Below are 13,036 nucleotides of genomic sequence, written 5' to 3' on the forward strand. Positions count from 1 at the left end.
AACTAGTAATGTTCATTTGTGTTTTTACTCTAGACCAAATTAATGATAGCAACAAAATTCGTTATTGAGTCAATACCAAAAAAAGAAAGAAAATAAAAAAAAATCAAAAAAGAAAAGTTCGTTTTATTCAAAAAAAAGTATTTCCCCATCTCTTGCTCTTTCCTGTGTTACTGTGTACAATATATAGACTGAAAATAGATCTCATTATTTCCTCATTTAACAACAGCAATGCAGCAGAGCAAATATAACAAATACTCAATTTATATTTCAAGAACCAAAAAAAAAAAAGGAGTGTCACTTAAGTACAACTACAACAGCCACTGCCACTTTAATTATATGTCCTTATAGATTATCTAATTGAACTTATAATTTAGTTAAATACCAAATGGATATCCTTAGCCGCCAAGAATTGGTATTTCAAAGAATAAATATCTATTTCAAGCAACAACAAAAGTGATACACCATCCATGGCGAATATTCATCAATGAATTAAATTACCTTTATCGAAGAAAATATTTTAGATGAAAATGAAGCAGCAACTATCTGTGCTGCAATGCTACTCAATTAATAAACTCACAAATCAATGGAGTGACTTCAAGTGGAATATCTGGCATTTTGGAACAAATGAACTCTGCGTTGAAGCTTGCTCAAACTTCTTATTAATAGCTTCATTCTCCTCTAAGTTGTTTTGAAGGAAAAACTTGACCCACCAGGATCCACTCCTCATCTTGGCCTGAAGCAAGACGAATCAGTTAATTTTTTATTACTAATAATTTTAAAATAAATGGAAGACTGAAGAGCGATCAAGGACAAAAGCATAGATAACAAAGGATTGTGTAAATCCACTCACCGCTCTTCCAAATTTAGAAACATCTGCTACCTTGGCCTTCTGATTAGATGGAAAACCTTCATTTGTAGATAATATATCAATATCATATGTCAGTAACTGGTCCAAAAGATTTTTGACTACTAAGACAGTCTTTAGACTACCAGCTTGTGTATAAAAAGCTTAAGCCCCAAGTAACTCAACAAATTTACTACAAATAAAATGCATATCCGAGTTAGCTCAAACACACTACTTCAAACAACACTTCTGTGCTTAAAACTGTTGGGATTTAAAAAAAATAATTGTAAACACAGCTTAAATTTTATGTTAACACATTTGGGAAGTTAAAATCCATCATTGAAAGGAATTGCAATTTTCAATAGTTTTGGAAAGGTAAGAGATAATCTGATATCCACTTTTCTTGAAAAGGTGAGTCATTTGATATCCAATATCCTTCTTGAAAAAAAGTCATGTCTTCGAAGAGTTGAAGCATCAAAGTTCAAGAGAAGTGTGCAAATGTATGAGATCACTTTTGTGTCTCTAGTGTGTGTCTATCGTTCCTTATAACCGTTAAGTGAGATGCTCAGATTTGCAGGAATGCAGGCTTATAAATTCCTATAACCTTCATTTCCCCATTGGGTTGTAACGGTAATAAATATAAGTGATTTAAGGCAAGTTTCATGTTAAAGAAACTCTATGCACAGAAATAAAGTTTACTCATAGGTGGGAATCAAAATTCCATAATATGCTCTTACCAGTAAATATCACTAAACCATCAGCTGATACCCTCACCAAATCTGGAAGAGTTTTATTGAGGTATCTGGGGGATAGGTAATCCAGAGTATCTGAAACAATTACAAGAGAGAAAGATTTTGGCCTATATGGAAGAGGAAACTTGATATCAGCAACACGCACATTGCCTCTACGGATTAGTGATTTGCAAGTACTATCAGCATCCTCTATATCATACGGTTCTATACCCCAGGCTTCAGTTTCATCCTCCTTTTGCAATTTAGAGACCACATAGCAAGTATCAGGACCAACATGCAAAACTTTATGCATGCTATCTCCATATGCTTTCTGCAAAACAGGAATTGCTCGTTGGACCTCTCCACTGCACAAATAATCACCTGCATCGGCAAGTTATTGAAATTATTACAAAATATATGGACTTGCTTAAATGACAAGTTAAATGTTACTGGTACTAGATATAGCTAACTGTCGATAAATATGTACAAATGAACAAAATGTTAATGATAGAGATACTACTACTAAGTCATTATGCTGGATGAAGGAGAACAGCGGGAAATATGTTTTGCGTAAACAAGCCACTTGTTTGGGAGTTTTATCAAATGATGCATTAGCATGTGATCGTCCATTCCATTACCCCCTATCCATCCAATTTTATAAATATTTCAAAGGCCATCTCCCCTCCGCCCCCAACTTTGGAGGATTTTAAACATCCAAGCAAAGGGAAAGAAACCAAAGCTCTCATTATGTTCATTTCTCGATTTTCAAGGACTCAAGAAAACATGTTTGCCAAATAACCAATGTCTAACGATTCCAAAGAATGTATGTTGGCAATGATTTGACAAAGCTCCGCCTTCCATTTCCTATAGCTCTGTCTTCATTTGGAATCAATAATTGGGTACCCGTGACCATAAAAGTTACCAAATTCAACCGAATGAAGCTAAATATATAGACATCACAGACACAAATTGGTTTAGGCGTCACACAAATCAGCAAAGAATTCTTTTACTGACATGTGACAACTCCCGCTGCTAAGTGTTCTATCTCTCCATTTTCTCACTTGAATCAAACAGGCAAGTGATAAAGCTCTTACGCATTCACATACATGACATACACAACCTTGCATTGTTGTCTAAGACGACTTCAAAGTGAAAATTCATCAAAGGATAATTATAATAAACTAGGAAATAAACAACATTTGAAAATTTTCATAATAAGTTACACTTACATGTTACAGCTAATCAAAAAATGGCATAATTATTGCATACCAAATAAGACACAAGTTATCGCATAATTATTTATTACATACCAAATAAATCACCACCATAATAGAAATAATAGAAAATTTACGAAACAACCAATAAATCAGCAAGCAGGAGTGGAAAAAACAAAAGTACCTTCAACCCTGCTAACAGAATCTAAACGGCTTCCAATTCCACCTATAATAAATAATTAAGGAGTGAAAAACAAATTTAGAAAACAAAAAAGTATTAATATTAAATTGAAGCAAGAAACAATAACAAGAATTCAAACCTGAGCCTCTGTACACGTAACCAACGATAAACAAAGCTCCCTACATTGCAATCATTATTATATTAATTAATCAGAAAATTAAGCTAATCAAAAAGTAAATCTAAAATTATCAATATGATTATGTAAATAACAGAATAATGAATCAATGAAGAAACAATTTCTCACCACAACTATAAGACCAATTGACAAAACTGGTGACGATTTCGATTTGCCATCGCCGAATCTTCTAGAAGGATTACCCGGTCTTCTTGACATCATTACTCGAATTTCAGATTTTGTTATTATACAAAATTGATTAATCTGAAAATTGATTAGAAATCGTAATAATGTTAATATGACATTTAATAGATCTGAAATAATGAATTAGAGAATAAGAATAATTACCAGTAGTAGTGAATAATAATAGTGTTATTGAAGTTGCATTATGAATTATGAAAAGCTAGATCTGAATTGAATTAAAGGGAAAGAAAGAGAGAGGAAAACAGAGAGTGTGATGTGTAAATGTCGCTATGATGATGAGAATGAGAAAAATAAAAAGAACGGATAGAAAGAAAGAGAGAGAGAGAGAGAGAGAGAGAGAGATTTTGATGTGTGCTTCGATTAATTAATTAATTAACAACTTGCTTGATGTAGTGTCGGTTGGTACATTTCCAACGGTGAACAACTGATCATTATTTTATTGGGCTAGATCTTATTTTATTATTATGGGCTTTGTCGACCCAATTAGAGCTGTAAAAAAACCGTCCATTTTTTTTAAGTAGCTTAATGGTTAGAAAATTCACCTCAAGTCATTAAACTACTTGACAAAAAAAATTATTTAACCCTTAAGAAAAATAACCCTTTTGGTAAGAAAATAAAAGACAAATGTGCAAACTTACAGAATACATTACTACTAGAAAAACAAAAAATACATACTCCATTCGATTATTATTATTATTATTATTATTATTATTATTATTATTATTATTATTATAAGCAAATTTGACTTTTTTTAGTACATTGAAAAAGTGATATATTTGACACATATACTAGATACATTATTTTTTTAATGTAAAAAAAAATTAAATTTACTTATAATTGTCTTGTGTCTGAATTTTATTCACAACAACAGCTACCATACATATTTAAATTGCATTTTAATCAATTTTATATTTATATATAATATATGTATGATGAAATACTTTTTTTTTTATAAGCTATGATAAAATATTTTATATCGGTTGTATGTATTCGTTTTATTCTTTCTAAACATATATTCTTGATTTATCTTTTAACCTCGACAAACAAAACTTATTCATTTTAGTCGGTTTGATCCGAGTACTGGATCGGCTATGCAGTTAAAGCACTAAAAATCGGCACGAAACCGGTTAAATTTGAGAAAAATAATCCAATAAATTGACGGTTTTTTAAAACCGTTGAACTGGAAACCGGATATACAACCAGATTGATCTGACTACTGAATCAGTTATGCAGTTAATCATTGAATCAGAAAAACAAAGATAAATCGCAAGATACCTACTAAAAAATAATAATAACGACGGATTGAATCTACCATTGTAATAATGAAGGACTTAACAATAATTGATTGGTATCAGTATAGCAAACTATTTTAACTACGTAATTCTTAATTCTTAATTGATTGAAGACATTATGCTTTATGGACGATATGCTAAACAAGTTTGCCATTTCAAAAATAGCAAAATAAAATTACAGTTGTAGGGTTATACTAGAACATCGACCCGTGCGGTGCACTAGTCTGATTAGGTGTAAGATATGTAATGATTAAATAAGATATGATAATTTCAATAATTTAAGGTATATGAAAAAAGTTGAGTAACATTAAACGATAGTTCAACAATAATTTTGGATAAATATTCATACAAAGAAAATTATGTTATATTACGGAAGACTTCCTTATAGACCACATTCGAAGTCTTAGTCGTATCTTCACCGTCATCATCGATGATCAATATTTTTAATCCTTTTCTAGAAGTAACTCTTGAAATTGCAACATACAATTGATCATGTGAAAACACTGGCGACGAAAGATATATCCCAACATGCTTTAAAGATTGTCCCCGACTCTTATTAATAGTCATCGCAAAAGAAATAATTATAGGAAATTGTCTCCGTTGAAATTTAAAAGGAATTCTCACGTCAGATGGTGTCAGAGAAAATCTAGGCATGAAAACCTGATCACCAATATTACTTCATGAAATAATTTTTCCTTCAAGAGCACGTTTTCCCAATCTCGTAATAATAAGTCTTGTTCTATTGCATAATCCTAATTTTTTATTCAAATTCCTTAATAACATAACTCGAATTCCAACTTTAAGTCTCAACTTGTGATTTGGAAGTTCCGACGTAGAAATCTGTTCAAAAATTCGGGAGTATGAACATCATCCACTGTTTGACTGTCTATATTTTGTGTGAGTGGAGTATCATAACTCAAATATGTTTTTTCTTCACCAGGAATTAAATCCAACATATAATCATTTATTGTGTCGACTATTGAATTTTTAGGAGCTAGTATAGCTCTATTTTGGAAATACGTTATATCGTTCATGTTTTGTAAAAGTTAGGGATATGTGCTTTCAATGATAGAAGCAAGAGGATCACCTGAATTTGGAATCAATAAATCTGATGGAATGTCAAGTTTTAAATCATCGTCGTTGTCATATCCAATTTCTCCATCGCCAACACCCAAAACCCATTCAGAAAACAAATTTCTTTGTTCAACGTCTGCACTCGAAGCACCACCGAGAAGTATCATGTTTTTACTCAATGTTAAAACTTCACAAAAATTCCAAAGAACCCAAGAATTAATAGTAGCATGAACAACTTCTGGCCTTGTACCTTTTGGTATTAATGGTAGAATTTGTCTAAAATCTCTGCCAAAAACAACAACTTTTCCACCGAAGGGAATGTGTTTATTTTTTTCATCGATAGACTTGAGAATATCTTTTAAAGTTCGATCAACAGCTTCGAAACAGTGTTTGTGCATCATTGGTGCTTCATCCCATATAATGAGCTTTGCTTTTTGTATTAATAACGCCAAAGGGCTTTTAGGAACTATGGTACATGTTGAAAACTCGTCAACATTTAGAGGAATAGAAAACCTTGAATGTGTTGTTCTACCGCCAGGTATAAGCAATGCAGCGTTCCCACTTGAGGCAACTGTTAAAACTATCTCACCTTTTGAGCGTAATGCGGCTGACATGGCCCTCCAGATAAATGTCTTCCCTGTATCGCCATAACCATAAAGAAAAAACACACCAGGTTTGTTTTCGTTAACTCTTGTCATGATTGTGTAATATACTTTACGTTGCTCTGAAGTCATAGTTGACATCAATCTAACATGTTCCCCAACTAATGATTGTCTGTTATAATTCAATTCGCTGTGTATTAGACTATTTTGTATATCAGGAACTAATGATGTGGTTGCTCTAGGCATTGGAGGATAATCTTTTAAACTCTTCTCACAACTACGTAACATCATCTCAATATCTGCCAGTACATATTGTATCAATTGATCATCGATTAATATTAAATCTGCAATGTTAAAATAAAAAATAATGAATGTGATTAGTGACATGACTATGGTTGTGTTGCAAAAAAAAAATTGATTTAACATAATTGAGTTTGATAATAACTTTCCAAATCACACGTGTTAATAACTTTCCAAATCTCACATGATAATTATTCTCTAAATTTATGATCCGGTAGAAAAAAAATCATTGATCAGGAAAAACATAAAAATATTTCGTGATGAATAATATAGTCAACAATAATTTTGATATGATATACTTTTAAAATTGATGATGCTTATCAATTATTGCACATAATTTTAATCACAATTGGTATACTTGCCATAGTGGTTGGAAATATTGTCTTGCACTAAAGGGTTGTGGGTTTGAATCCTTGTCAAGACAAAATTGTATTATTTTTTAATAAAAATTGCAAGATAAAATGGAGGGAAAACAGGAAAAACAAATTAGGGTTTAAGATTTGCTTGTGTATACAAACTTATAATATAAAAGATAAGGGGATTGACACTTCACGCTATGAAGCTGTAGGGTTATATAAGGGGATTGACACTTCACGCTATGAAGCTTTACAAAAAAAATCGGTGTTTGGCACCTTGCTAGCCTAATATCAATAAAATAACTCACTCGAGAACAATAGTGATTTACCGTTTGCTTCATGCCTAAACATGCATAGGGCTGCTCTGTTTTACAAGTTTCCCAACAAAAAAAAAAAAACTAACAATCAATGATTACATCATTGTAAAACAACGCCACTATGATGTAACATTAAGATTTCCGCTGGTTTTCAACATACCAGTGAACTACATCAACCCTAGACACGACCCCAAAATTATGATTTGTTTTTTAATACCTTGCATCCTTCAAGGTCCCAGGATTATCAGGCAGGGTTGCAATTACAGACTATGATTCTTTCTTTGTTGTTGTATGGCCTCATATGAACCCATTACTTCTTTGAATTTAGCCTCAGCAGCCACTGTCACATTATCACATGACATCCATGAATATATAAGCAATAATAATGACACAAACTAAAACGACAAGAACTCCATGATATCTAGACAAGACCTACCTCTATCCTCCTGGTTCTGGTCAGGATGATACTGCTTTGCTTTGGTCCTAAATGCTGTCTGCGAAAGAGAGAAGAATAAAATGAAACTAAGACCTACAAAGGTCAAAGAAATATATAGACACAAAATAAGAAATATTTATGCATAGTAAGTATGCCGAAAACCAAGGTAAAAGGTATAGACTTTTTTTTGACAAAGTAAAAGGTATAGACTTAAAGTAGATCATTGCTGCAAATCTATTCTTATAGAAAAATAACCACTTAATACTCTTTATTTATTGAATGAAATTCATACAAGTCCCGCTAATAATAATATGTTAGAGAATGTATTATTAGTATTTCTCAATGAAAAATCATCCACAACTTCCGAGCTTATGGACTATTTATTGCCTCATCATCAGTATCGTGAACGCTTTGATTGGTTTCACATAAATGGCTAAGACAGAGTAAGGCAAGAGAGAAAGAGAAGAGAAACGGGAAACTTCTCTTATTTAAATTATACAGTTAGCAAATAAATTGAGAAGAGCAAAAAATACGATGGGTCCTACATATTTACATTTCTGAGTTAAGTTGCGGCAAAGAAGCAAAGAAATGTGCCGCACTTCTTCTCGCAACCAAACAGATCCGCATAGTCTGAATATACATGATATGAACTTCTTTATACTCTAGACCATTCCACAGGTCATTTGGCACCACACCATAGGATTTTGCTAGAGGCCAGCCGAAATAGTTGGTAAAATTTCCATATATATTGAGATAGCCTTATAACTTTTCTTGAGCTCAGATCATACAAACAATATTTTTCACACGATTTCACTGTGTTTAACAAAACAGTACAAAACTATTTTTTACTTAAGAAATAATAACAGGGCTAAACCTAACATCCATCAAATAAAATTTTAATGAAAAGTGTCAATGGTAGCCATGTTGTATCACAGAGGGTGATATGAGAAACCGACAAAAGACTATCATCATAGTCGCAAAGCATTCAGTAATATGCAAAGATATTAAAAAGAGAAAATACCTTAATCTCAGCATCTGTATATGGTGTTGTTCTGGACCTGAGATTGATCAAAAGAAGAACCTTTATTTGTTGATCATGAAAGCAAACAAACATACTATTGCTAACTTTTGATGCAGATGGTATACAATTAAAGCAAGGGGTTTTCCTTCAGAAACAATGGTCTATTGGCTATGAACAGATACCAAAATCAATTTTTTTTATTGGGTCATAATCATGTACTGCTTCAAATTATGATATGTTATTGCCGACCCTCCAAATGTACGATATAATATATCCACTTAGAAAAATTATTGTTATAGAAAATTTTCTACTTCTCAACATGATATATATGAACTGTGCAATCTTGTGGTCCCTCGAGTTACATAAGTATGCAGATACAATTTCCATCAAATCACAATTGTTGAGAGGCCCACATTGGATGAAATATGGTTTGAAAATATGCTTATAAGTGGGAAGCATCCCTCGCCTTACAAGCCAATTTTGCGACGTTGTTAGGCCCAACATGAGTGGCCTGACAGAATGTTTGTCCCAATGGATATTGGATAGACTTTTATACCATAACTAGCTTGTAAAATGTGAAATGTCCCCCACTTATAATACATTTTCATGTCATATCTTATCAACAAACAAAAAGTTCAGATCATTGTAGCAATTGAGGTTTGACACATTGTAGAAGCTTTAAAAACACATTTAAACAAGTGCAACAGTGTGGTATGCTGAACGTGTAAAATTTTTTATAGGATCAAAATTTAAATCATTTTGATTTTCGAAAAATATTTGAAAATGGTGAATATACTTATATTGCAGCATTCTAATATAATTACTGCTGATACAAGACACTTGAAAATGGTGAATCTACTTATATTGCAGCATTCTGATATAATTGCTGCTGATACAAGACACTATATAAAACAACAATAGATTTCTGTAAGTACCTGTCGAGACCCAAAACCGAGTAGTGGTGTGATAATAATGAATTATTTATGCTTCCGTTTTCCCTTGGGGTGTCTCGGTAATGACTCCACTGGTCTCTGAAGGTTTGTTCAGCCTTCCAATACCAATCATCTCTTTGGAAATGCTGATGATATGTACCAGAACCAGTTTCCTTCCAATTATCGTAATTTCTTCTAAACTTATCCCTTTCTTTATTAAACACATTTTGCATACGCCTTATTCTTTCCTATAAATTGAAGATAGAAATATCACATAATTGACTATAAATTATTTATTAATAAGTGACTACCATAAGTAACTATTATATTCATAAGCAAGTATCATTTGTAACTTAGGGCCTGTTTGGACTTAGCTTATTTTTTAGCTTATGAAAATAACTTATGCAAATAAATAGACATTTATGTTAATTCATAAGTTTTTAATAACAAAAATTATCTCTTTATAAGCTATTTTTTCATAAACTAGCTTGAAAAACTTATAATAATAATAATAATATATAAAAATTCATTTATTCGCATAAGCTGTTTTTTGAAAAAGTTAAATTAGCCCACTCAAATTGCCACTAGAGAGAATCGAACGAGACCTTAAGAGGAGCACACTCTCAGGTCTCAAGCCATATTTATTTGCATAAGCTGTTTCGCATAAGCTAAAAAATAAGACAATCCAAACAGGCCCTTATTATATGTGACAAGATACTGACACGTCGACACCGATGGTAATTTAAGAAAATTAATTTAAGAAAAACTGACCACTCTTTCCATCTCTTCCTCATATTCCTCTTGCAATCGCTTATTGTATCTCTTCCAAGCTTCTTCTTGAAAAGCTGATCGAAAATAACTAACTTTTGATCTGGACAGCTACAAAGAGTTCAACAATAGCGTGCATACTCAGTTTCACTGTTACTCGCATCTCTTGATAATATTTCAGATAAATCCAATAACATGAAAATGAAAATGAAAAATAGGAAAATAGTTGCAGATGATTTGAATTGAACAGAAATATGAAAAGGAAAAGAAAAGAGAACGCGTAGAACTCACGGCGAAACTGGTGGCGGTAGCGCCAATTAAACCGAAGAGGAAAATTCCCCAAAGCTTAATATCTTGAATTTTCTCTTCGCTGATTTTCTTATCATCACCTTCATCTTCCTTCATTTATTTAGGATCAAACACCGCTCTCAATAATAATAATTCAAAATTTCCAATAATCAATTACTCCACAATCCAAACACAAAATCTAAGAACTCTCTATTTTTTCTTTCTTCTGAATTGTTCATACGATCAAACTCGAACACGTTTCTTTCTTCTGGTTTCTCTTTTTGACTTAATAGGCGCAATTTGCGTTTTGTTTCCCTCTGCATCAGATTCCCGTTGATCGAATTCGCTATAACGAAAAAGGAAAAGAAAAAAAAAAAGTTTTTGGTTTGACTCCATATGACGTGGCACCGCGGGAGATCTTATTTTGCCATGAATTGATAGTTATTAAAATGGGCCGGACCTGAACAATTAGCCCATTTTCATTTCATGGACCGGGCTAACAGTTTCTCTATCTTTCGAATTATCTCTTCCCACACCCGTGTTTCTTTTCTACCACCAAGTTTCCATTTTTGCACTTCAATAAATATTTTGAAACGCATTTTTCGATTTTTTTTTGCCTTGAAAAAAATTTTCGTAATGTATTTTCCGAATTTGAACTAGAAATACTTCGAAAAACTTCAGAAAACGCGTTTCGATAGTATAATTCCTATCTTTCTGTCCAAAATGGGAGGGATTTAGTGGAAGCAGAAGCAGGCTTCCGATAGTATAATTCATCTAAAAATATATTATCGAAAGCATGTTTTTTATGGTGAATTTTTTGCTACAAATTTTATTTAAATATGTATTTTTACATTTGTTGAGGTGTACAATTTTGATAGGTTCACAAATAAGATCTGTACTAATTAATGTTCACAAAAAAAAAAGTTCACCATTCTTGGTTGGATATTTGTTCAGCGAGGGGACCTCTTCTTCCCATCTTCGGCGGCCATTTTCATCCTATGACCAAATTAAAAACGCTATCATAGTTCATAACTCATTCCTACAATTCAATATTTTCCAATTGTATAGAAAATAGGATTAAATAGTGTTTATCCATTATAATATGAGCACATTTCAATTTACTTCATTGCAGTGATATTTTTTTTATTCTTATCATAATGTTAAGATTTCATACATTACTAATAAGCATCCCTTCTATAATTATTATTTTAACTTTGTAAAAAAAAGGTAACATTGATAATATCGTACATTAAATAAGCCATCAAATTTGATAAATCTTATTGGAGGTTATGGTGATAGTATTTCTTAGTCTTTCTCTCTGTTCTTTATGATTCTGCTATTTTCTTGGCCCTAAAACACTACTACTATTATTCAATTTCCTTAAAACAATCAGCAGCCGACCACCGACAATTTTCCCTTACTAGATGATCTGTAACAACAATGTTGTCAATGTTAAGAAGACGATGTGTTAGTGCTGTTTCTTCTATTTTTATTATTATTATTATTATTCCCAACAACAATTTGTTTCATCTTGGTCGTTGTTGTTCTTCTTCTTTTCCTTCTGTTACAGCAACGACGATTCGTCTTCCTCATGACTTCTTCTCAGACCTACCCCCTTCATCCCCACCATACGTTGTTCCTCTGATCGCATTCAAGAGCACTGCTGCTGCTATTTGGCATTCCGATTACATGCGCTCTCAATCTATCTCTCCCATGTCCTGTTACAACGAAATAGAAGAGGTTTGCCAGTTACCTGAAGGCGAGGTGAAAGATGCTAAAAGTGTTGTAGCTGTGATGATAAAAGGCGGTATTAGACCTACTCTTGCCAGTTATCTCTCAGTCAAAGATGAACTGTACAAAAGTGGAAGAGTTAATAAGATTGCAGCAAAGGTGGAAATAATGCTAATTAACCAACTTTACATTGAACATTAGTACTCCCAACAAACTATTTATAAAGTGGGCTTGTTTGGTGAAGAAGCATTCAAGTTACAGATGATGATGCTATGACTTGCAGAACAAGGAGGCACACTCTCTCCGTAAGATATGGAAATAAGTAAAGATGGAGCAAAGGATCTTGCTTATGGCTTTTGAGTCAAGCTAAATAGCATTCTTGACTAGCTTTAGGCTTTTGACTCAGGGTCATGCTAACTAGTGCCCCGTCCCTGGGGCACTAGTTAAGGAAACCAAAAAGAAGAAAACATTGTATAGGTAATAACACTTTTTACACATTTTAGAGGTTAACTACACAAGTTCTAAGAAGACTTTACCATATTTGGTTCCTTAACTCGTGCACCAGGGGCA

The 13,036-nt window shown here is 32.6% G+C and overlaps 2 protein-coding genes across 2 annotated transcripts; both read right to left on the minus strand.

The window, feature by feature from the left end:
• Positions 1 to 243: 243 nt before the first annotated feature.
• On the minus strand, positions 244 to 3,726 carry LOC123917244 (probable pectin methylesterase CGR2). Its single transcript, XM_045968917.1, has 7 exons — positions 3,494 to 3,726; positions 3,275 to 3,409; positions 3,110 to 3,149; positions 2,974 to 3,015; positions 1,582 to 1,956; positions 851 to 906; positions 244 to 733 (listed from the first exon to the last, which is right to left on the minus strand). The coding sequence occupies exons 2-7, from the start codon at positions 3,365 to 3,367 to the stop codon at positions 581 to 583; spliced, it is 759 nt and encodes a 252-aa protein (XP_045824873.1). The 5' UTR covers positions 3,368 to 3,409; positions 3,494 to 3,726; the 3' UTR covers positions 244 to 580.
• A 3,620-nt stretch (positions 3,727 to 7,346) lies between these two features.
• On the minus strand, positions 7,347 to 11,128 carry LOC123917280. Its single transcript, XM_045968961.1, has 6 exons — positions 10,739 to 11,128; positions 10,451 to 10,558; positions 9,683 to 9,927; positions 8,748 to 8,784; positions 7,727 to 7,784; positions 7,347 to 7,630 (listed from the first exon to the last, which is right to left on the minus strand). The coding sequence occupies exons 1-6, from the start codon at positions 10,850 to 10,852 to the stop codon at positions 7,551 to 7,553; spliced, it is 642 nt and encodes a 213-aa protein (XP_045824917.1). The 5' UTR covers positions 10,853 to 11,128; the 3' UTR covers positions 7,347 to 7,550.
• Positions 11,129 to 13,036: the final 1,908 nt, after the last annotated feature.

This window comes from Trifolium pratense, linkage group LG1 (genome assembly GCF_020283565.1).
Source record: "Trifolium pratense cultivar HEN17-A07 linkage group LG1, ARS_RC_1.1, whole genome shotgun sequence".
Lineage (NCBI taxonomy): Eukaryota > Viridiplantae > Streptophyta > Magnoliopsida > Fabales > Fabaceae > Trifolium > Trifolium pratense.